Below are 24978 nucleotides of genomic sequence, written 5' to 3'. Positions count from 1 at the left end.
TGCTAGTTAGTGAGTTATTTGCCCAGTTATAGCTCATTTTTGGTCAGCAATGAAAATCCAGGAAAAGTCATGTGTGTGAGCATCACCTGCGTGTGCCAGTGGGCCGTTGCCAGAGGATAGAAAGAGAGATTTGTGCAGCAGGTAAAATAATGATATATAACAGACTAACTAGATAGCCATTTTAAAAAACATTGTGTAGTTTTGTCTTGTTCTCAAGTTAACAATACTGAACAAAAATATAAATGCAACATGCAACAATTTCAACGATTTTACTGAGTTACAGTTCATATAAGGAAATGAGCCAATTGAAATTAATTAATTAGGCCCTAATCTATGGATTTCACATGACTGGGCAGGGCTACAGCCATGGGTGGGGCTGGGAGGGCATAGGCCCACACATTGGGGAGCCAGGCCCAGCCAATCAGAATGAGTTTTATTACAGACAGAAATACTCCGGTTGTGAGGCCGGTTGGACATACTGCGGAATTCTCTAAAACGACGTTGGAGGCAGCTTATGGTAGAGATATGAACATTGAATTCTCTGGCAACAGCTCTGGTGGACATTCCTGCAGTCAACATGCCAATTGCACGCTCCCTCAAAACTTGAGACATCTGTGGCATTGTGTTGTGTGACAAAACTGCACATTTTAAAGTGGCCTTTTATTGTCCCTAGCACAAGGTGCACCTGTGTAATGATCATGCTGTTTAATCAGCTTCTTAATATGCAAAGGAGAAATGCTCACTAACAGGGAATTTTTGTTTTTGCTCATGAAACCAACACTTTACATGTTGCGTTTATATTTTAGTTCAGTGTAGATGGCCAATTCAAAACATTATGTAGTATATGTCTGTCTATCTCGCTAGTTAACTATTAGCATGTATTAATGTCATTATCATGTCCGATGTCCTAAAATAACTTTCCACCAGCACTTGTGTATAACCGTGTAGCTCAGTTGGTAGAGCTTGGCACTTGCAACGCCAGAGTTGTGGGTTCGATTCCCACAGGGAGTCAGTATGAAAATGTATGCACTCTAACTGTAAATCGCTCTGGATAAGAGCGTCTGCTAAATGACAAAACATTTTAATGTAACCGGAAATGGCCGACAACAGTTGATACAGGTGCACAGTTGATGAAACCAATGCTGCATACTCGGGTTTGTAAGACCGTCTCAAGCGCACAAAATTGGCTAGGAATCTCCTCTATTCAATACTGGCCATGTAATTTAAGTTTTAAAAATATATTCTTAGAATAGCCTAATAGACAAGTAATCTCCCCTCAATACTGAATATTTTAACCTTACAAATAGATAAACATCTTAATTAACTACCTTGCCGCCCACCTTAGCTATTTGATCCCTGGTTCATTGAATGAGGGAATTATTTTATAGACTTTAAAAGTATTTGGTTGTAATTATAATGTTGCAGGGTGGCCAACCCTCCTCCAGGAAATTCCAGGAGAGCTACTGGGGGGTGCAGGCTTTTGGTCCAGCCCTGCTCGAACACACCACATTGTAAAAAAGAATCAGCTGCTCAACAGGACCTTGATAAGCTGATTCTGGTGTTAGAGCAGGGTTGGATCAAAAGCCTGTACATCCAGTAGCTCTCCAGATGGAGGGTTGACGGACCACATGCGTTTTATACAGTAGGCTATCAGTGCAGTATTTTACTTTGTGGGGGGTTAAGTGCCTTGCTCAAGGGCACATCGGCAGGAGATAGTGTATAGTACATGGGATCAGAGAGAAGCAGCCTTCCATTGTCAATACCTATGATAATAATGAAGGTTATTTTGTGAAGTGGTTCCTTGCATCATACACAACAATTTTCAGTCACCTTTTTGGCCCATGGTCTGACTTGAGCTTTCAGACAAATAAAAAAAATCTGTCCTGCTTGTCCAAAGGACAAGTCGCTAAAACAGTTAATGTCAATCCCAGCGCACACATGCCACACACAAGTTCACACACACAAAGTGTAACATGTCAGCAATAGGGGGAAGGAGGGCAGGACTTACCAGGGAGATGGGGTGGGTCTTCAGCTTGGTCCATGGGATCTGTCAATCAAGACAAAACTGGAATCAGAATCAGCCAGTCCAGCTCAGATAAGTCACAGTAATATTGGTTCAATATCATGCCACACACACACTATTCTGCCCAAAACCATCAGCACAGCCAAAATATGAGAATATTTTCTTGTACTTTATATAACCCAGGGGTGTCAAACGTCCGGCCCGCGGGCCGGATCAGGCCCGCAAACGGGTTTAATCCGGCCCGCGAGATGATTTTGAAGAAAAAAGAAAAAGAAAAAGAAAAAATTGGTCAAGTATAAAAATGCGCTGCAATTTTTCAACTAAATAAACTGCTGTTCCAATTGCGTCCACTGGATGGCGCAATAGCAATTGTGTTAAGCAAGCAAACTGTTTATACCGGGGCAGAGCAAGTAGGTCAAGCACGTGCAGCCAATGAGCTACTTTGTTTTGCCCGCGATATTTATTACGGCTTCTACTTTTAACATTATGTGCTTTGGCACCCTCATTGCCCCAATATGTCTCTGTCAAAAAAGAGAAAAGTGGACGCAGAGTGCAGAGTGTTCCAAGAAAAATGTTCATCCTATTTATTCACGGAATTGAATGGGAAAGCTGTATGTTTGGTGTGTTCAGAGCATGTTGCAGTGCTGAAAGAATATAACCTTCGTCGCCACTATGTGAGTCTTCATGCCGACAAATATGACAACTTTCAAGGACAGCGGAGATGAGAGAAGGTGAATGAACTGTTGGCGGGTCTGAAGAAACAGCTGTCTGTGTTTACTCACAGCCGAGACATCAGTGACGCTGCAGTGAAAGCTAGCTACCTCATTGCTAATGAAATCGCAGTGGCTTCAAAACCATTTAGTGAGGGTGAATTTGTAAAAACATGCATGATGAAGGCAGCGGAGATTGTGTGCCCTGAAAAGCGGCAGGCTTTTGCAAATATCAGCCTGACAAGAAACACAGTTGCAGACAGGATTTCCGATCTTTCAGTGGATTTGGACAGCCAGTTGAAGCAAAAAGTAAAGTCATTTATTGCGTTTTCGGTTGCAATTGATGAAAGCACGGACATTACAGATGTTGCACAACTGGCCATTTTCATCCGCGGAGCTGATGACACATTGACCGTCACCGAGGATTTCGTGGAGTTGGTGCCGATGACGGATACAACGACAGCAGCTGATATTTTTACCGCACTCGTCGGCGTGCTGGACAGGGTCGGAGTGGACTGGTCCCGCGCTGTCAGCCTGGCTACAGATGGTGCACCCTCAATGATCGGGAAAAAAGCAGGCGTTGTGACAAAGTTCAGAGAGAAAGTGCAATCTGCAAATGGAGGACGTGATTTTTTGACTTTTCACTGTATTTTGCACCAGGAGGCTTTGTGTTGCAAGTCATTAAAGATGGATAACGTCATGAAGGTGGTCATCCAAACTGTTAATTTCATCTGATCCAGAAGCCTGAATCACCGTCAGTTTGACAGCCTTCTCAGAGAGAAAGACCACATCTATGGCCTGCCATACCACACTGAGGTAAGATGGTTAAGCCGAGGTGCTGTGCTGAGGCGTTTCTTTGATTTACGAGAAGAAATTGAACAGTTCATGGAAGAAAAGGGCAAACCAGTGTTAGAATTTCATTCCGCAGAATGGATGCAGGACCTTGCATTTATGGTGGATGTTACAGAGCACCTGAATAACTTGAACAAACAGCTGCAAGGGCGCAACAAAGTTGTCACGCAGTATTATGACAGCATACATTCTTTCAAGTTGAAGCTGTCATTGTGGGAGACGCAACTTGCCGGTGGTGATGCAGCTCACTTCCCCTGTCTGAAAAATGTGTGCGCGACCCAACATGTGGCAGACATGAAGCGGTTCAAAGATAAAATAAATGGACTGTTACGGGAGTTTGAGCAACGCTTTCAGATTTATGTTTATATGTTTTTATGTTGATGTGCTATTGTTTTTAATTGATTTGATTTTATTTGTATATTTAACCTATTCTTGACTGTGGTTCTTACACTTGTTTGGGGAACAGGATTTCATTATTTTCATCTACATTTCTGCCTGAGAAATGACACCCTGATATAGTTCTGTGATCTGTGATATACGTCTGTGAATCACTGAGGCATTGTGTGTTTGTGTGTTCTTTGTCCTCAGAACTTTCAAATAACTTGAGGTGTTTTATGATTAATAGTGATGTTGTGCTTGTACTATTTTGGACACACTGTCCTCAGGCTCCAGCTTTATGTTGTATGTTGATCGTATTAAAACAAAGAAAACAATCTGAAGTTGTTGTTTTTAAGTTATATATACCATGATTTTTCCGGTCCGGCCCACTTGGGAATAGATTTTCCTCCATGTGGCCCCTGAGCTAAAATGAGTTTGACACCCCTGATTTAACCTATATGCTAAATACCGTTACATATAATTTTTCTGAAATAGCCTACCTACAATGTGTCTAGTCCTGAAATGAATTGAATCACTGAATGTAAATCAGGTGAAATGAATGGAATTGAATTAACGGGCCGCTCCAAGAGAGCCAGGCAGAGCGAATGAATCAAGGAGACAAAGTCTAGACAAGCAGTCAGCGTGCCAGCACATTCCACTCCTCCCCAAACTACACTAAACCCTCTTAAATCATGCCGGTGTCGATTCAAATAGCATTTACTCCAAAAGAGATCAGCTGCATTTTCATCTTCCCCCACAATGAATGACTCCTCGTTAAAAGACTATAAACACTTTAATACAAACATTTGGATATGTGGCGCTAATTGAATTACCCCACTAAAACTTTATTTGACTTCAGTCATTGAACTGAAATGATTTAGCAGAGAGGGTAAGCCTGTGCCTGTATGTGAGGAGGTTAGAGCAGAGATTTAGACAAGGAAAGGAACAGTTTTTGGGTGCCTGATATGTGGGTTTGTGTGTGTCCGCTCCAGTGTGTATTGTAACAACAGAAGATGGTATGTGCGACTGTATGTGTGTGTGTGTGTCGGTGTGTGTTGGCATTGGAAGCAATCTAAATCAGACCTAGAGAGTGATCTCTTCTATAGCCTAAGTGTTAGAGGAGTTAAACTGCAGCTGGGGGACTCACACACCCTCTATTTCTCTCTCTAGCTTACTGGGAGCTATTAGCTATTAGCTGCAGGTTCCGCTTGACCAAGCCCACAGTTCCTCTTGGCTAGATGACCAAGCCCACTACTGTTCCTCTTGGCTAGATGACCAAGCCCACTACTGTTCCTCTTGGCTAGATGACCAAGCCCACTACTGTTCCTCTTGGCTAGATGACCAAGCCCACTACTGTTCCTCTTGGCTAGATGACCAAGCCCACTGTTCCTCTTGGCTAGATGACCAAGCCCACAGTTCCTCTTGGCTAGATGACCAAGCCCACTACTGTTCCTCTTGGCTAGATGACCAAGCCCACTACTGTTCCTCTTGGCTAGATGACCAAGCCCACTACTGTTCCTCTTGGCTAGATGACCAAGCCCACTACTGTTCCTCTTGGCTAGATGACCAAGCCCACTGTTCCTCTTGGCTAGATGACCAAGCCCACAGTTCCTCTTGGCTAGATGACCAAGCCCACGGTTTCACTGTTCTTATTGGCTAGATGATCAAGCCCACTGGTTCACTGTTCCTATTGGCTAGATGACCAAGCCCACTGTTTCACTGTTACTATTGGCTAGATGACCAGAGCTCTGTGACGCACTGGCTAAACTCCAAGGACTGTAACGTGGTGGCCTCTAAGCTGATCCTGATCCTAGATGACCTGCTGTGGGTACTGACTGACTCCCAGCTCAAAGCCATGGTCCAGTACGCTAAGTCACTCAGCGAGGCCATGGACAAGTCTGCCCAGCAGAGGAAGAGCATGGTCACTGAGGACCAGGTACACACACACACACACACCTCAATGATTGGGCTATTACGACTGCAGCATTGCACCAAGGACATTGCACAGCAAGTGTGACACAGCAATAAAGCTAAGTTAGTGACACACAATGGGCCTCGTCTAGGAAAACAGCCAGCCAGCGAGACAGACAGATAGAACTGAAGACAATTTCAGAAGACAAAACGTTATCCTTTCACAGTTTCAACGCTGGGTGGCTCCCCACTCTACCTGTTAGAATTTATTGCATGAGACAGCAGCGATGACAAGATGAAGTCATGAGACAGCAGAGATGATAAGATGAAGTCATGAGACAGCAGAGATGATAAGATGAAGTCATGAGACAGCAGAGATAAGATGAAGTCATGAGACAGCAGAGATGATAAGATGAAGTCATGAGACAGCAGAGATGATAAGATGAAGTCATGAGACAGCAGAGATAAGATGAAGTCATGAGACAGCAGAGATAAGATGAAGTCATGAGACAGTAGAGATGACAAGATTAATTTGTAAATAGAGAAAGGGGGGGGGGGGGGTGGAAAGAGAATGGAGTAGACAGAGATAAATGCATGATAGAGAAAGAGAGTCAACCATTAGGGCAAAGAAAAGCTGGGGGTTTCAGGAAGGAGAAGGCTGGTAGTAGAGACCTGAGTAACAGAGTTAGTGAAGGAGTATAATAAGAACTATCTCCAGGGAGTATCAGAGGATGTGTGCATACAGACACACACACAGTTCATCTCAGTGCACTTCTATATCCACCGCTATCATTACGATGGAGACAAGGGAGAATGAAAGAGTGGGAGTCAGTGAGAGTGTGCGTGTGAGAGAGAGAGAGGGGGGCAGGGGGAGAGAGAGATAAGAGGTAGCAGACAGTAAAGTGGAAATATGGACTAATTTGGCGGGGTTCATCTGAGGAGAGGGACAAAGGGAGAACGCTCCGCCCAGAGTGCAGGTGTGTGCGCGTCTCCCTCTCTCTTACCCGGATGGCGGCCTTGTTGCAGCCCACTTTGTTGATGGCCAGCCAGGTGGGCAGGTCCAACATGCTCTGCAGTACCTCCTCATCCAGCTCCAGGTTGGTGAGCTGGCCCTCGCCCTTCAACGTGCTCAGGTTGATCTTGTCTGGGGACAGGTTCTTAGCAAACCTGCAGGGGGAGGAGTAAGGAGAGGAGAACATTAGTATTTTTGTTATGCATTCAACATCAAGGAAAGAAGCCCTTATCGTACATCATCATAATCACAAATACAAGACACCCTTGCTTTTGGGAGGGAGAGACCAAGCGAAAGAGGAGAGAGAGAATTGCATTTATTGGCACAATTCATTACAGAGTACAATCCCCCTCTCTCTCTTTCCACCAGGGAGAAGTAGAGAGAAAAATAAAGGCAGAGAGGCCGGACAAGAAAGATAACGGCCGACAAGAAAGATAGAAGAGAGAGGGATAGTCTAGAAGAGACACAGGAGCCGACCAATCGACCAATCAGCCAAGTGCTAAGAAAACTTTGGGATAATTTATTTTTGTTGATCAAATACAAAGTTATTTTACAGAAAACTAATTAACAAAAGACTTATTAGCATGTTTATAGGGAAGGGCATTCAACATGCTTGGCACTGACACAAATGACTGATGATTGGCTGAAATAAATTGATAGTAAGAAGATTGTGGGAGCTGTTTTGTTAGACTTCAGTGCAGCTTTTGATGTCATTGATCATAACCTATTGCTGAAAAAATAGGTGTTATGGATTTGCATCCTCTGCCTTATTTTGGATTGAGAGTTACCCATCTAATAGAACACAGAGGGTTTTCGTTAATGGAAGCCTCTCTCATGCAAATTAAGTTGTGTGGTGTACCGCAGGGCAGCCTGCTAGGGCCATTATTGTTTTCTGTTTTTACAAATGACCTTACACGGACCTTGAATAAAGCCTGTGTGTCTATGTATGCTGATGACTCAACAGTATACACTTCTGCTGCAACAGTAAAATAAATAATTGAAACACTTAACATAGAGCTCCAGTCAGTTTTAGAATGGGCAACTAGCAATAGGCTGGTGCTAAATATAAAAAAAGCTAAAAGCAGAATTATTGGGACAAATTACTCTCAACGCTAAACCTCGTTTAGATCTATTATTGAATAAATGTGGCTATTGAGCAAGTTGAAGAGACTAAACTGCTGGGTGCTCTGCCTTCTTGACATACCCTCACGACGCCAGGACAGCGGAGTCACTCACCACCTTCCGGAGACATTTGAAACCCCACCTCTTTAAGGAATACCTGGGATAGGATAAAGTAATCCCCCCCCCCCCCCAACATTTTTTTTTTTTTTAAATAATAATAATAATTGTAAAGTGGTTATCCCACTGGCTATAAGGTGAATGCACCTATTTGTAAGTCGCTCTGGATAAGAGCGTCTGCTAAATGACGTAAATGTAAATGTAATATCAGTCGACCAGACAGGTCCTACAGGCCCTAGTTTTGTCGCACTTGGACTACTGCCCAGCTGTGTGGTCATGTGCGGCAAAGAAGGACATAGGTAAATTGGAGTTGGTACAGAACAAAGCAGCACGTATCGCACTTAGATATACACAGAGGGAAAGTGTCAGTAACATGCATGTCAATCTCTTAAATTGAGGAGAGATTGACTGCATCACTATTGGTCTATGTGCGATGCATTGATGTGTTGAAGGTACCGAACTGTCTGTTCAAGCAGTTGGCACACAGTTTGGACACTCAACTGTACAACACAACACATGCAACCAGAGGTCTCTTCACAGTCCCCAGGTCCAGAACAGAGGCTGGGAAACGCACAGTATTAAATAGAGCTATGACTACATGGAACTCTCTGCAACCCCAGGTAACTCAAGCTTGCAATAAAACCAGTTTCAGAAAACTGCACAAAGGGGCCTGTGAAGAGACAGCCATTTTATAGATATTGTATTGTAATTTGCACTGTACTGTGTATTAGACCTAGATATTGTGTATGTACTGATATGTAGGCTATGTGCGACGTTTTAAAATGTACATATTTCAGTCCTTGACTAATAATGTTCTCTACTATGTATTATGTCAGGCTTCATGTGGACCTGGGGAAGAGTAGCTGATGCTTTTGCAGCGGCTAATGGGGATCCTAATAAATACCTAGAGGAGAGGCCAGACAGGAAAAGAGAGGGAGAGATGAGGTAGGCCTATAGGTCTGTTATGGAAGATTATAGGGTTCTGCTGAAAGTCAAATTACAGTCTTGGACAAGAGGGAGACAGTGACATGTCTGCTGCTTCTTAAAACCGTACTCAAGGGTGTGTGGGAGTGTGTGTGTGGGAGTGTGAACTTGAGGATCACACTGTCTCAAATGTAAGGGTTTCCCAACTCATATCTTTCATCAGAGGTAGCACAGCCAATGAGTGTGTGTGTCCTTGGCACGTGGTGGGTTCCATCGCTAGGCCCTGCTCAAAGCTCCAACACACACTGTGCCCATGACCTTGTCCCTAGACTCCCTACCAGAGTGTGGTTAGTAGTTAGTCAAACACCCACATACCAGGCAAAAGGTCATTGTCCTAACTACTATTTACAGATAAAGAGTTCCCAGTAACTCACTGCCGGATTTTATCAATCCACACAACAACCTGTTTCTGTTTGTACACCACAAGTGTGAGTGTCTGCCCATATATAGCCTGTTTGACTAAGTTAACTCATTTTATTGATCTACCCTACCGGTCAAAAGTTTTAGAACACCTCCTCATTCAAGGATTTTTCTTTATTTTTACTATTTTCTACATTGTAGAATAATAGTGAAGACATCAAAACTATGAAATAACACATATGGAATCATAAAGTAACCAAAATAGTGTTATACAAATCAAAATATATTTTATATTTGAAATTCTTCAAATAACCACCCTTTGCCTTGATGACAGCTTTGCACACTCTTGGCATTCTCTCAACCAGCTTCACCTGGAATGCTTTTCCAACAGTCTTGAAGGAGTTCCCACATTTGCTGAGCACTTGTTGGCTGCTTTTCCTTCACTCTGCGGTCCAACTCATCCCAAACCATCTCAATTTGGTTGAGGTCGGGGGATTGTGGAGGCCAGGTCATCTGATGTAGCACTCCATCACTCTCCTTCTTTGTAAAATAGCCCTTACACAGCCTGGAGGTGTGTTGGGTCATTGTCCTGTTGAAAAACAAATGATAGTGGGACTAAGCCCAAACCAGATGGGATGGCATATCGCTGCAGAATGCTGTGGTAGCCATGCTGGTTAAGTGTGCCTTGAATTAAAAAAAAAAAAATCACAGACAGTGTCACCAGCAAAGCACCCCCACACCATCACACCTCCTCCTCCATGCTTTATGGTGGGAAATACACATGCGGAGATCATCCATTCACCCACACCGCGTCTCACAAAGACACAGCGGTTGGAACCAACCATCTCAAATTTGGACTGGTTAAATGTCCATTGCTCGTGTTTCTTGGCCCAAGCAAGTCTCTTCTTCTTATTGGTGTCCTTTAGTAGTGGTTTCTTTGCAGCAATTCGACCATGGAGGCCTGATTTCATGCAGTCTCCTCTGAACAGTTGATGTTGAGATGTGTCTGTTACTTGAACTCTGTGAAGCATTTATTTGGCCTGAATTTTCTGAGGCTGGTAACTAATGAACTTATCCTCTGCAGCATAGGTACAGTGAGGGAAAAAAGTATTTGATCCCCTGCTGATTTTGTAAGTTTGCCCACTGACAAAGACATGATCAGTCTATAATTTTAATGGTAGGTTTATTTGAACAGTGAGAGACAGAATGTTATAAATTGATTTGCATTTTAAATTAGGGAAATAAGTATTTGACCCCTCTGCAAAACATGACTTAGTACTTGGTGGCAAAACCCTTGTTGGCAATCACAGAGGTCAGACGTTTCTTGTAGTTGGCCACCAGGTTTACACACATCTCAGGAGGGATTTTGTCCCACTCCTCTTTGCAGATCTTCTCCAAGTCATTAAGGTTTCGAGGCTGATGTTTGGCAACTCAAACCTTCAGCTCCCTCCACAGATTTTCCATGGGATTAAGGTCTGGAGACTGGCTAGGCCACTCCAGGACCTTAATATGCTTCTTCTTGAGCCACTTCTTTGTTGCCTTGGCCGTGTGTTTTGGGTCATTGTCATGCTGGAATACCCATCCACGACCCATTTTCAATGCCCTGGCTGAGGGAAGGAGGTTCTCACCAAAGATTTGACGGTACATGGCCCCGTCCATCGTCCCGGTGAAGTTGTCCTGTCCCCTTAGCAGAAAAACACCCCCAAAGCATAATGTTTCCACCTCCATGTTTGACGGTGGGGATGGTGTTCTTGGGGTCATATGCAGCATTCCTCCTCCTCCAAACATGGCGAGTTGAGTTGTTGCCAAAGAGCTCGATTGGTCTCATCTGACCACAACACTTTCACCCAGTTCTCCTCTGAATCATTCAGATGTTCATTGGCAAACTTCAGACAGTGCTATGAAAAATGTATTTGCCCCCTTTCTAATTTTCTCTACTTTTGCATATTTGTGATACTGAATGTTATCAGATATTCAACCAAAACCTAATATTAGATAAAGGGAACATAAGTGAACAAATAACACAACAATTACATATTTATTTCATAAACAAAGTTATGCAACACCCAATTCCCCTGTGTGAAAAAGTAATTGCCCCCTTACACTCAATAACTGGTTGTGCCACCTTTAGCTGCAATGACTCCAACCAAATGCTTCCTGTAGTTGTTGATCAGTCTCTCACGTCGCTGCGGAGGAATTTTGGCCCACTCTTCCATGCAGAACTGCTTTAACTCAGTGACGTGTGGGTTTTCAAGCATTAACTGCTCGTTTCAAGTCCTGCCACAACATCTCAATTGGGATTAGGTCTGGACTTTGACTAGGCCATTCCAAAACGTCCAATTTTTTGCTTTTTAGCAATTTCCATGTAGACTTGATTGTGTGTTTTGGATCATTGTCTTGCTGCATGACCCAGCTGCCCTTCAGCTTCAGCTCACAGACGGATGGTCTGACATTCTCCTGTAATTAATTAATTAATTAATTAATTAGAATTCACTGATACAGAGCAGAATTCATGGTTCCTTCTAATAAGGCAAGTCATCCAGGTCCTGAGGCAGCAAAGCATCCCCAAACCATCACACCACCACCACGCTTAAAATAAAAATAAAATGCCATTTAGAAGACGCTTTTATCCAAAGCGACTTACAGTCATGTACGCATACATTTTTACGTATGGGTGGTCCCGGGGATCGAACCCACTACCCTGGCGTTACAAGCGCCATGCTCTACCAATTGAGCTACAGAGGATGCTTGACCTTTGGTATGATGTTCTTACTGTGGAATGCAGAGTTTGGTTTTCGCCAGGCATTACTGGAACCTTGTAGTCCAGAAAGGTATACTTTTGAATCATCTGTCCATAAAACGTTCTTCCAAGAGTCTTGATGATCATCCAGGTGCTTTTTGGCAAACTTGAGTCAACCTTTTGGACGAGATGGGTCCCATTATGCCTGGCGAAAACCAAACTCTGTATTCCACAGTAAGAACATCATACCAAAGGTCAAGCATGGTGGTGGTGGTGTGATGGTTTGGGGATGCTTTGCTGCCTCAGGACCTGGACGACTTGCCTTAATAGAAGGAACCATGAATTCTGCTCTGTATCAGAGAATTCTACAGGAGAATGTCAGACCATCCGTCTGTGAGCTGAAGCTGAAGCGCAGCTGGGTCATGCAGCAAGACAATGATCCAAAACACACAATCAAGTCTACATGGAAATTGCTAAAAAGCAACAAATTGGAAGTTTTGGAATGGCCTAGTCAAAGTCCAGACCTAATCCCAATTGAGATGTTGTGGCAGGACTTGAAACGAGCAGTTCATGCTTGAAAACCCACACGTCACTGAGTTAAAGCAGTTCTGCATGGAAGAGTGGGCCAAAATTCCTCCACAGCGACGTGAGAGACTGATCAACAACTACAGGAAGCATTTGGTTGGAGTCATTGCAGCTAAAGCTGGCACAACCAGTTATTGAGTAAGAGGGCAATTACTTTTTCCACACAGGGGAATTGGGTGTTGCATAACTTTGTTTATGAAATAAATATGTAATTGTTGTGTTATTTGTTCACTTATGTTCCCTTTATCTAATATTAGGTTTTGGTTGAAGATCTGATAACATTCAGTATCACAAATATGCAAAAGTAGAGAAAATTAGAAAAGGGGCAAATACTTTTTCATAGCACTGCATGTGCTTTCTTGAGCAGTGGGACCTTGCGGCCGCTGCAGGATTTCAGTCCTTCACGGCGTAGTGTGTTACCAATTGTTTTCTTGGTGACTATGGTCCCAGCTGCCTTGAGATCATTGACAAGATCCTCCCGTGTAGTTCTGGGCTGATTCCTCACCATTCTCATGATCATTGCAACTCCACGAGGTGAGATCTTGCATGGAGCCCCACGCCGAGGGAGATTGACAGTTATTTTGTGTTTCTTCCATTTGCGAATAATCACACCAACTGTTGTCACCTTCTCACCAAGCTGCTTGGCGATGGTCTTGTAGCCCATTCCAGCCTTGTGTAGTAGGTCTACAATATTGTCCCTGACATCCTTGGAGAGCTCTTTGGTCTTGGCCATGGTGGAGAGTTTGGAATCTGATTGATTGATTGCTTCTGTGGACAGGTGTCTTTTATACAGGTAACAAGCTGAGATTAGGAGCACTCCTAATCTCAGCTCGTTACCTGTATAAAAAGACACCTGGGAGCCAGAAATCTTTCTGATTGAGAGGGGGTCAAATACTTACTTCCCTCATTAAAATGAAAAATCAACTTAAACACATTTTTTACATGCGTTTTTCTGGATTTTTTTGTTGTTATTCTGTCTCTCACTGTTCAAATAAACCTACCATTAAAATGATAGACTGATCATTTCTGTCAGTGGGCAAACGTACAAAATCAGCAGGGGATCAAATACTTTTTTCCCCCTCACTGTAACTCTGAGTCTTCCATTCCTGTGGCGGTCCTCATGAGAGCCAGTTTCATCATAGCGCTTGATGGCTTTTACGACTGCACTTGAAGAAACTTTCAAAGCTCTTGAAATTTTCCAGATTGACTGACCTTCATGTCTTAAAGTAATGATGGACTGTCGTTTCTCTTTGCTTATTTGAGCTGTTCTTGCCATAATATGGACTTGGTCTTTTACCAAATAGGGCTAATCTTCTGTATACCCCCCTACCTTGTCACAACACAACTGATTGGCTCAAATGCATTAAGAAGGAAAGATATTCCACAAATTAACTTTTAAGAAGGCACACCTGTTAATTGAAATGCATTCCAGGTGACTACATCATGAAGCTAGTTGAGAGAATGCCAAGAGTGTGCAAAGCTGTCATCAAGGCTACTAAATAAAATATATTTTCATTTGTTTAACACTTTAGTTACTACATGATTCCATGTGTTATTTCATAGGTTTTGATGTATTCACTATTATTCTACAATGTAGAAAATAGTAAAAATAAAGAAAAACCCTTGAAATGAGTAGGTGTTCTAAAACTTTTTACCGGTAGTGTACATTACACCACAACCTAAGCACGACAACACAGTCGACACACACACACAAACAAATGTTAATGATGCAGAGACGGCCATGGTTTGACTGCTGTAATCTTTCTTGTTAGGTACCTGGTTGGCAGGCAGCTAATCTGACACAGATAGATAGAAGCACCATGCTGTTAAATAGGGCCAGATCAAAGCGCCCAACTGTGCTGCAACATTCAGCTAACATTTAGGCCTCAGTAACAACATTCAGCCAACATTTAAATAACATCCTTTAACCAATGTTTTAATAACCGCTAGACAGATTCACAACTCTGATACAATCGATGGCCTGGTAACTTACATAGCATGATTCATTTGTCCCAATCACAACCCATAGGCTATACCATATTGAAGACCGAATAAGATTAAGTAACCCCTACACGCTGATCTGAGGTCAGTTTTCACTCTTTATCCAACTGTTGAGGTTAGGATTGGGGAGGGTAAGCTGATCCTAGATCTGTGCTTCGGGGCAGCAACTCCCTTTCCAGTAAATTATTCAGAGGCAGCAGAAGCTCATCCAGTCAAGATCCTCTCAGCACAGTGTGAGGAGCACAGGGGCAGTGTGAACAGGCCACACACACTGCTCTGGTACAGTGAACTCATACTTTGGCCTGTTGTGTTGCTGACTGTGGACATAAGGAAGTAGCAAGATCTGATCAGCTACTCTGGCCTATCACACGCACACACAGAATGACTGGAAACAGCTCATTAAACTTCCCCTGTAGCTACCTCCTTCCTCCTCAGTACTGATCAAGCTTTTGTTAAGGTAGTTCCCTTATATGGGCTAACCTTTCTATGAACTCTTTTTGATATTTTCAAATCGACGCTTTTTAAAATGTAGGCTACTTTTCTGCCGACTGGGTTCTTAGATGTTCCATGTCTAACTTTGTGTGCTGATCTTTGTTTACTGTTTTGTTCAGTCTCAAAATGGGACACATGTTTTACCCTAAAACATTGTTAGAATCTGCCCTAGAGCAGAGGTATTAAATAAATGATCATTTACAACAGAAGTCGAAGGAGACGAATTGGATTGAGGTGGATGATTAGGTGGCCGAGGTAGTAGGAGAGGCCAAGGTTAACGCCCATACTCCTCATATTAATTAGCATGATTCACCCACTCTTCACCGTCATAACTGGTGTGTGTTCGTCTGTATTTGTATTACACACATACACAACTTTTGGCCATGGTCTCTACAGGTTCTGTAATTGGGTCCTGTAAGGCTAACCTTCTCCCTGCCTCCATCAGAGCCATAAATATTACATTGCTCCGGGGCCCTGTGTGTGTGTGTGCACACACCGGTTTGGCACACGGTTTGTTGCTGGTGTGTGTATTGTCAACCGACCCACAGGAGATTCCCCACCTACATTACATATATACATTTACATTTTAGTCATTTAGCAGACGCTCTTATCCAGAGCGACTTACAGGAGCAATTAGGGTTAAGTGCCTTGCTCAAGGGCACATTAACGTCATTTAGCAGACGCTCTTAGCCAGAGCGACTCACAAATTGGTGCGTTCACCCTATAGCCAGTGGGATAACCACTTTTACAGTTTGACTGAGTCACCTTTGACTGAGTCAATCTAAACAAGGGATGACAAGGTCACTTTGTCTGGAGCAACCATCCTCAGGACACACACACACTTGGGCTATTCTTTGAGGGATGAACCAGAGTCACCTGGCAGAACTTATTACATTCAGGAGTCTCTTCAAAGATAGAAAGTGTGCGCGCACGTGCGTGTCCATTCTACAGATTAAATTATAAAATCTACTTCATTAGATTAACCTCAATGGAAATAAACCAAAGAAACCTGCCCGTGTGCAGGAGAAATGGCCTTTATTTTCTTAGGCCTAAGTACAACGCTTGTGTCCAATCTGACAACACTGTCTTTATTGAGTTGGCGTGTGCTCCAAACAATGTCTTTATTCTATTAAACAAACGTGTCCATTCTCACAACACTGCCTTCTTTTAATGTTTTCCTATTGTTTCAAAGTATCTAGTATAGTGAGTGTCCATTTTGAAAACACTGTCTTGTAAGTCTTCTAGTTAATGTCCTTACGTTGTGTTCCAAATGGTTTCCTCTTCACTCTATCAAGTACGCTAGAATCCATTTTGGATACACCATTTTCTATGAATTATTATGGAGAAAATAGGCCTTATTTCTTTATTGCAAATGACGCCCAAGTCTTTAAGCTAGTAAAGTAGACCTAACTCCACAAAGGCTTTGTGTTAAACGGTTTCCCTTCAAGAAACAACTCATTCAATTGGTCACTTTTGTTTCCTGTGTTGCTTTCGACTGAGCCAGCAAACCTGGTTAGCACAAGCAGGTTTGAATGAATAAGGAAATAACTGAATTCCAAAACCTCCGCACCTTTTTCCCCAAAGCATGTTCCTCACTGTCATTTTTGGAATGTTCTTAGATTAAAACACTATAGACTCTTCCTAGCCAGCCCCTTTCCCCTCTCTGTCTTCTCTCTCCGACTCTCTGGTTATTATTTGCATTTAGCGGCTGTGTGTGTCAGTGTGTGTAGGTATACCTCCATCTACCATCCGCCCATCAGCCCAGTCACACTCCTGCACGCATCATCAAGCCGCGCCACAGAGACCATTTGTTGAATCAAATGTGTTAGTGCTGGGCTAGAATAAAAAATGTTGAGGAGAAACACTGACATAGCCTGTCAGACAGGGGGCGAAAGTAAGATGTAGAGAGAGAAAGAGATGGACAGATATATAGAGAGAAAGACAGCTGAGCAGGTGACTGAAGCAACGTTGACACCTGATCACAGTGAGTCTCAGTAGAATGAATATTTAACAGCACAGGCCAGGGCTCCCTGACACACTCGATACTGAGTGGACCACACACACACACACACACACACACACACACACACAGGCCCAACCTCACTGTGTGTGTGTTTTCTATAAGGTCACATCAGTGTGTGTTGTTTATGCATGGGCGTTTTAGAGTCTCTGAGTGTGTGTGTGTGTGTGTGTAACCCCTGACCCTGCTGTGTCTGGCCCTGGTAGGGCCATGTCGATACCTGGTTTAATGGGGAGAGGGACATCTTTATCAACTCACCCTCGGGGTCACCTAAGAGCAGCACACTGTTGGTGGAAACACCTCACACCACCCGCCAAACTCGCATTGTGTGTTCTCACAGGCCAATGTTTTGACATACAACAAGGCCTTGAACGCAAGAGTCAGCCTTTCACTCATGCCTTCAGGAGGTCGTTGCAGATAGAAAAATGCCTAGTATAGAGCGGACATTATGTTTTCCTATTCTACATGACAGAAGCATGTCTGTTCTACATTATATATTTCCATCTGAATGTTGTTATGTTGCACCTCAATGAGTGGAACCCTGGTGAATATGCCCCAAGCATTGACGTTGCCATAACATCACTAGTGAGCAGTGCGTTTGGCTTCTTCAAATCAAATTGTATTGGTCAAATACATGTGCTTAGCAGATGTTATTGCGGGTGTAGTGAAATACTTGTGCTTCTAGCTCCGACAGTGAAGTAATATCTAACAAGTTTATCTAACAATTTCACAACATATACCCAATACACACAAATCTAAGTAAGGAATGAATTAAGAATATATACACTACCAGTCAAATGTTTCAGAACACCTACTCATTCAAGGGTTTTTCTTTATTTTTACTATTTTCTACATTGTAGAATAATAGTGAAGACATCAAAACTATGAATTAACACATAGAATCAGCTTCACCTTGACTGCTTTCCCTAAAAGTCTTGAAGGAGTTCCCACATATGCTGAGCACTTGTTGGCTGCTTTTCCTTCACTCTGCAGTCCGACTCATCCCAAACCATCTCAATTTGGTTGAGGTCGGGGGATTGTGCAGGGCATGTCATCTGATGCAGCACTCCACTCTCCTTCTTGGTAAAATAGCCCTTACACAGCCTGGAGGTGTGTTGGGTCATTGTCTCCCGAGTGGCGCAGTGGTCTAAGGCACTGCATCGCAGTGCTAGCTGTGCCACTAGAGATCCTGGTTCGTATCCAGGCTCTGTCGTAGCCAGCCACGACCGGGAGACCCATGGGGCGGCGCACAATTGGCCCAGCGTCGTCCGGGGTAGGGGAGGGAATGGCCGGCAGGGATGTAGCTCAGTTGGTTGAGCATGGCGTTTGCAACGCCAGGGTTGTGGGTTCGTTTCCCACGGGGAACCAGTATGAAAAAAATATATATAATGTATGCACTCACTAACTGTAAGTCGCTCTGGATAAGAGCGTCTGCTAAATGACTAAAATGTTTTTTTTAATTGTCCTGTTGAAAAACAAATGATAGTCCCACTAAGCCCAAACCAGATGGGATAGCGCATCGCTGCAGAATGCAACAATACTGGTTAAGTGTGAATTCTAAATAAATAACAACAGTGTCACCAGCAAAGCATCCCCACACCATAACACCTCCTCCATGCTTTTCCACCATGCACGGTGGGAAATACACATGCAGAGATCATCCGTTCACCCACGCCGCGTCTCACAAAGACACGGCGGTTGGAACCAAAAATCTCAAATTTGGACTCCAGACCAAAGGACACATTTCCACCAGTCTAATGTCCATTGCTCGTGTTTCTTGGCCCAAGCAAGTCTCTTCTTCCTATTGGTGTCCTTTAGTAGTGGTTTCTTTGCAGCAATTCGACCATGAAGGCCTGATTCCCACAGTCTCCTTTGAACAGTTGATGTTGAGATGTGTCTGTTACTTGAACTCTGAAGCATTTATTTGCTCCCCGGAGAGATATTTATTTCGATCTGCGCGATGAACTGAGAATCCCTCTGGCTGGACCGATTCCGACAGAGTATCCCGAGAGCCATTTTTCCGTGAAACAATGTATGTTACAGGCCCTGATGTCTCTCTGGAATGAAATCCTTGCCCTGAGCTCATCAACTTTGTTATCCAAAGACTGAACATTAGCGAGTAATATACTTGGAAGCGGTTGGTGGTGTGCGCACATCCTAAGTCGAACCAGCAGGCCGCCTCGAGTGCCTCTCCTCCGCCGGCGATGTTTTGGGTCGGCCTCTGGAATCAGTTCAATTGCTCTGGGGAGAGCGAACAAAGGATCTGCTTCGGGGAAGTCGTATTCCTGGTCGTAATGCTGGTAGTTCTGGTGAGTTACCGCCGCTCTGATATCCAATAGTTCTTCCCGGCTGTATGTAATGACACAAAATATTTACTGAGCTAATAATATAAAAAAACTAAATACTGCAAAGTTTCCTAAGAGTTAGTTGCGAGGCTGCCATCTCCGTCGGCGCCGAATGCTCGAACATTCACGTGACGACCCTAGGGACTGATAATGACATAGTTTCCCCCGGTCCTGTTCACGCCAATGGTAATGCGCACACACACACACAATCCAATGTTATAGGACACTAAAGCTTTGTTCACATTGGCAGTTTGAAGTGATTCAAATCCTATTTTGTTGCATATCCGATTCGAATCTGTTCATTTTCCTGCAATCTGAACAGCCAAAAGCACATGAAATCGGATATTTCAGGCCATATTTCAAACCACCTTCGTAGTTGGTTTGAAATCAGATACAAATCTGATTCCTGGCCATGCGGCTTGTGTCTCAATGGTCAAATCTGATTTATTTGCCTTCAAGTGGTTTTCAGACTTATTAGGAATATCTTGTTCCTTGACAGCTACTCTGTTGACAATTTAAAAAACATGTGGTAGCTAACTAGCTTGTTAATTGTTTATAAACAAATTAGTGAATGTGCTAGAAAGCTAAACAGCTACCTAGCTGGCTAGCTGACTGCTGTGGCTAACCAAAACACACTTTAAAAAAGTGTTCCTACACTATGATTTTAAATGTTCAAATCAACTGGGAAACGTCCATGGCAGGCATTGTTGCCACCTTAGCTTGCTACATAACTTCTGAGTGATAGGAAGCACAAGCACCACCACCAATCAGCCTACACCACTGCAAAACACACACATCCGTCGTTACTATGAATACTAGCTTAGCCCTGTCAGCAAATTACTTATGTCTGAACACACACATCCAATACACATCCAATTTGGTCACTTGTAACTTGCTGTTTGGACAGTCAGTATTCCAAAACGGATTTGAAAAACAAAACTGATTTGAGCATTAAGGCCTACAGTGTGAACAAGGCTTAAATTACATGACAGTCAAGGGCTGTGTATGTAAAACTTGGCTGTGCCCATTGTTTGTGGGACCATGAAGGGCATAGCAACCATTAGCCATCAAAGCCTATGCCTTGCCTCATAAATACCAAGGGCTCCGCTGGTAATACTGAAAGTCAAAGGCTTTTGTTCACAATGCATTGCTGGCAGGAAGCAATGCATTAAAAAGCCTAATGCACTTTCCCCTTTCTAAAGCTATAACACTTGTTTAACTGCATTGTGTGTGACTATAACAAAGCTTACTGTTCTGTGTCAATCCAAAACAGTTTGCAAGTCATTCATTCTTATCCAGCCGGTAACATGGGAGGTTTAACCTACATCTCAAAGGTTTAAGGTTTTATCTAACCTTCATTTTTGTAGGCGTTATCATGTATTGTTCAAAGACAGTTTTCTAGGAGCTACAGGTGTAAGGACGTGAATGCTTTTGGATCATAATCAGTCAGTTGTAGGTAGGCTCAACTGAATATGTGATGGTGAAATTGATGTTATTATGGAGAAGTTCTCCCCTTAGAATATAATGGGTAAGTATTTTGATGAACTTCCCTCGGGGCACCAACGTGGAAAAATAAATAATGCATGTACCTAGCTGAAAGCTGTCGATAACAATGGGTAGGACAACTGATGACTGTGTTGGAAACATAGGGACTCTATTGTCTAGACTCAGTCTCAGGTGGTATTTTCTCTCCATGACCTGTGAACCATGAAAAATTTCTTACACTTCACTATTAATCCTTTATTGAATACTTGAGAGGAAAAGGTGGCACAAACCTTTGCCTACAACAACCAAGGCCTCTATCCTCCTGGCTCAATATCCATGGTACTGGCAAACAAACAAGGCATGTGTGTATGAGGTGTACAGGTGCGGCTAATGCAAGCAAGAGCGGACATACATACAGCCCCGGTGCAAGTAAATACAGTAGAGCAGGGGTGTCAAACTCATTCCATGGAGGGCCGAGTGTCTGCTGGTTTTTGCTTTCAATTAAGACCTAGACAACCAGGTGAGGGGAGTTCCTTACTAATCAGTGATCTTAATTAATCAATCAAGTATAAGGGAGGAGCAAAAACCTGCAGACACTCGCCCCTCCGTGGAATGAGTTTGGCAAATGTGCATTAGAGCAGATTTCCCCAAACTCGGTCCTGGGGCCCCTCCGGGTGCATGTTTTGTTTTTTGCCTTAGCACTACACAGCTGACTCAAATAACCAACTCATCATCAAGCTTTGATCATTTAAAATCAGCTGTGTAGTACTAGGCAAAAAACAAAACTTGCACCCGGAGCGGCCCCAGGACCGAGTTTGGGAAACCCTGCAGTAGAGAGTAAAGTTGATGTGTTCCACTCAGAATGGGCCAAAATGACTTGATGAAATTGTTTCCCTGATGTGGCAACCTGGTCTCAGAGCATTTCGTATTATTCTGTACGGAAACCCGAGACACTATTTAATATGGTTACATAAGACAGATGGTTACTTCTAGCAACCCACAGGTTGCAACTTTAGCATTTTAGCAACTTTTCAACTATTACTACTTTTCAACTACTTAGCATGTTAGCTAATCGTTCCCCTAAACTTAACCCTAACCCCTAGCCTAGTTAACTTTAGCGACCTAGCTAATGTTAGCCATCTAGCTAGAAATTGTAACATATCATACATTTTGCAAATGCGTAACATATAATACGAATTGTAATCTGTAACATATACGAAATGGGTGATTGACCCCCACAAATGAATACATACCATACTAAATTAACAGAATAATACGAAATGCTCCGAGACCAGGTTGGATGTGGTAACGTTCCTAGTTGTCAGTGCAGTACATGGCTAGTTTGTCTCTGCCAGAAGCTTATGTAGCTAGCTAGCTAACCAGTGTAGTTTACCTGGCTAACTAGGTGGCTAATGGCAATCATTGATTTGATGTAACCTTGCAAGTTTACTATATCGGGCTAAACAATGACGGGACATAGTTAGCTAGCCAGCTAATCTTAACGTACTGATTGAGTCTAGGCTAGGAATATTAGTTGCGTTAGTTAACAACAACACGCAAGGTTAGCAATAACACCAGTTATCAAACAAGTCAGTTAGCTAGCTAACTAAACACGACAGACAGACAGCGGTCTGTTTTTGGCAACCAACAACAACAAGCCAACTTGTTCGTAACTGGCTAGCTAACCAAGTCAGCTGCGCGAGCACAGTGAGTGCCCCGTCAGTGGCCTCCCGCGTGCTAACACAAAACGCTGCTAACGCGCTAGCTTGGTTCCCAAATTAAACCCCTTGGGGAGTTAGTTGTCGTTTGTCTCTCCGCCTGGTTCATATCGATTGACACTGACCTGGAGAGGTGTTTGAGGATCTGTTTCTTGATCAGCCCAGCCATGACCGCATAAATGATTTATCCCAGCGATGCAGTTCAAATTCTCAATACCGAGTCAGGGTGCATTTTTGATGGTCTGTGTGAGGTTAGCCCAGTTCTCGCTCCACGGAGATTAGACAGGTGAAAACAACCCTCCAAGACACAGCTAGCTAGCTTCAGAAGGCAAATAAGCCATTACACCTAGTGCCAAAGTCCATCTTCATTGCAACAGCACCTGGAAACATGGCCTGTGCCGTCACAACGACAAATGGGCAAGCCTGCGGCGACCAAAGATACACGACTTGCGGGCGGAGCATGGATGACTCAGCCATTACGTCAGCATTGTCCCATGTATGGATTTTATTTTAAGAAGTAAAACCATAATTGCCTGTTTTTACTGTGGCTGAGTACGTAGGCACGGGAAGATGTTTGGGGGTGGGGCTGCTGCGATTTCTTTCGCCGACGGGGGTGGGGGTACCATCTACCTGTGAGTGCAGTTAGTCTCCTCTCTAAAGACTGTCATTCAGTGACCTCTGGTGGACAAACGCAGGGAGAGGGGTCCAGCTGCAGCTGTCATCTATCAGGCTCATCACCTCTCAGGCCCCTCTCTATACTGCCATCTACTGGTGGGAAAAGTTTAGACATCATCTCTCAGGCCCCTCTCCAATGCCAGGACCATCACTTCCGGGTCTGACACATTAAGCAGAATATTTTTTTCTGTTTACCACAGAGAGGATAGCGGTCAAATGACTGACAACGAACTTTAGGTCGAAATTAATACACAATGGACGTATGAACGGTACACAGTGTCCTTCACCCCCGCATGCTGAGCATTGTTTTCCAGCAGTTCCAACGCATCAACAGATGACACACCAATTTTAAGATAAAACATTGCACATTGATTATAGTAAAATGATGGCATAGTCTAAATGAAAAACTCTGATAATACTTTTATTTCCCTTTTGACCCACATGTTTTCCGCATAGACAATCAGGGGAAATACATAATATCAAAAGTGTCAGTTAAACACAAGCATTAAGATCCCCACAACAAAGCGTACAAGCTGTAATGCTATGCTAACATTCATATCAGTGATTCATATCAGTGAGTACGTTTACATGCATGGTAATAATTTGATATTAAACTGATTATGGCAGTAGGCAGATTATGCAATAGTAATGCAAACACCTTACTCTGTTTACTGTATCTTAATCAGCGTAAGGTCAAAACTGAAGTTAGCATATACCGATTAAAACACCTGGTTTTCTGAGCAATCTTAAAAATTATTAGGACATGTAAACACATTAATCGCCGTTCCAGCGGTGTATTTGATCTGCGCATGTACTAGCACCAGCCGAGCGAGGCTCCCACTTTTGCGTGAGTGAAGTGAGTTCGGAACAACTGAATGTATGCGTCTTAGAAGTAGTTTTCACATACAAACTTTATATGTCCAAACACAGAATCAAATATGCTTCCCAAAAATAACATGGTCTCTGTGGTAGAACGTTTATTTTGATTGCCGATTTTCCGCATTTATCAGAGCGCCATCAGGTAGCCTGATTTCAGATGTGTCCATATAAACAGGATTATTATGGAAATTGGTAACGTTTTAATCGAACTATTATATTAATCTGACTAGCCACAATAATCGCTTTATTGTGTTCATATAACCATACTCACTAAGGGGTCCTGGTGTTGGAGAGGGGAGCCTGAGAGATGAAGGGCCTGAGAGATTATGTCCCACCAGTACTCCGCAGTATACAGAGGGGCCTGAGAGATGATGTCTGCATTGGACAAAGGCCGAAGTGCCTGGCGTGTACAAACATCAGATAACTAAATCATGCAGCAACTTTTCTTTAACTTTCATCAGACCTTTAAAAACACACGTGAAAACAATTATTTTGTGCAGATGAATAGAAAACATCGACATTTTTTTTTATCCATTTTGTGTAAAATATGCATTTGTTCTTGAATTTGC

General features: G+C 43.1%; 1 protein-coding gene across 1 annotated transcript in view; it reads right to left on the bottom strand.

Moving 5' to 3' along the window:
• Positions 1 to 23288, bottom strand: part of LOC311140102 (bridge-like lipid transfer protein family member 3B) — a 42461-nt gene extending 19173 nt beyond the window's left edge. Inside the window, exons 1-3 of the mRNA XM_084175039.1 lie at positions 22981 to 23288; positions 6879 to 7041; positions 2009 to 2047 (exon numbers count right to left, since the gene is read on the bottom strand). Of these exons, the coding sequence (XP_084031165.1) occupies positions 2009 to 2047; positions 6879 to 7041; positions 22981 to 23024 (246 nt within the window). The 5' untranslated portion in view covers positions 23025 to 23288. The remainder of the gene's footprint in view (positions 1 to 2008; positions 2048 to 6878; positions 7042 to 22980) is intronic.
• Between the last annotated feature and the right edge of the window lie 1690 nt (positions 23289 to 24978).

Source organism: Coregonus lavaretus (genome assembly GCF_964263955.1).
Source record: "Coregonus lavaretus genome assembly, chromosome: 13".
NCBI lineage: Eukaryota > Metazoa > Chordata > Actinopteri > Salmoniformes > Salmonidae > Coregonus > Coregonus lavaretus.
Note: the sequence above shows the minus strand (reverse complement) of the source record. Positions and strands in the feature narration are given on the sequence as shown.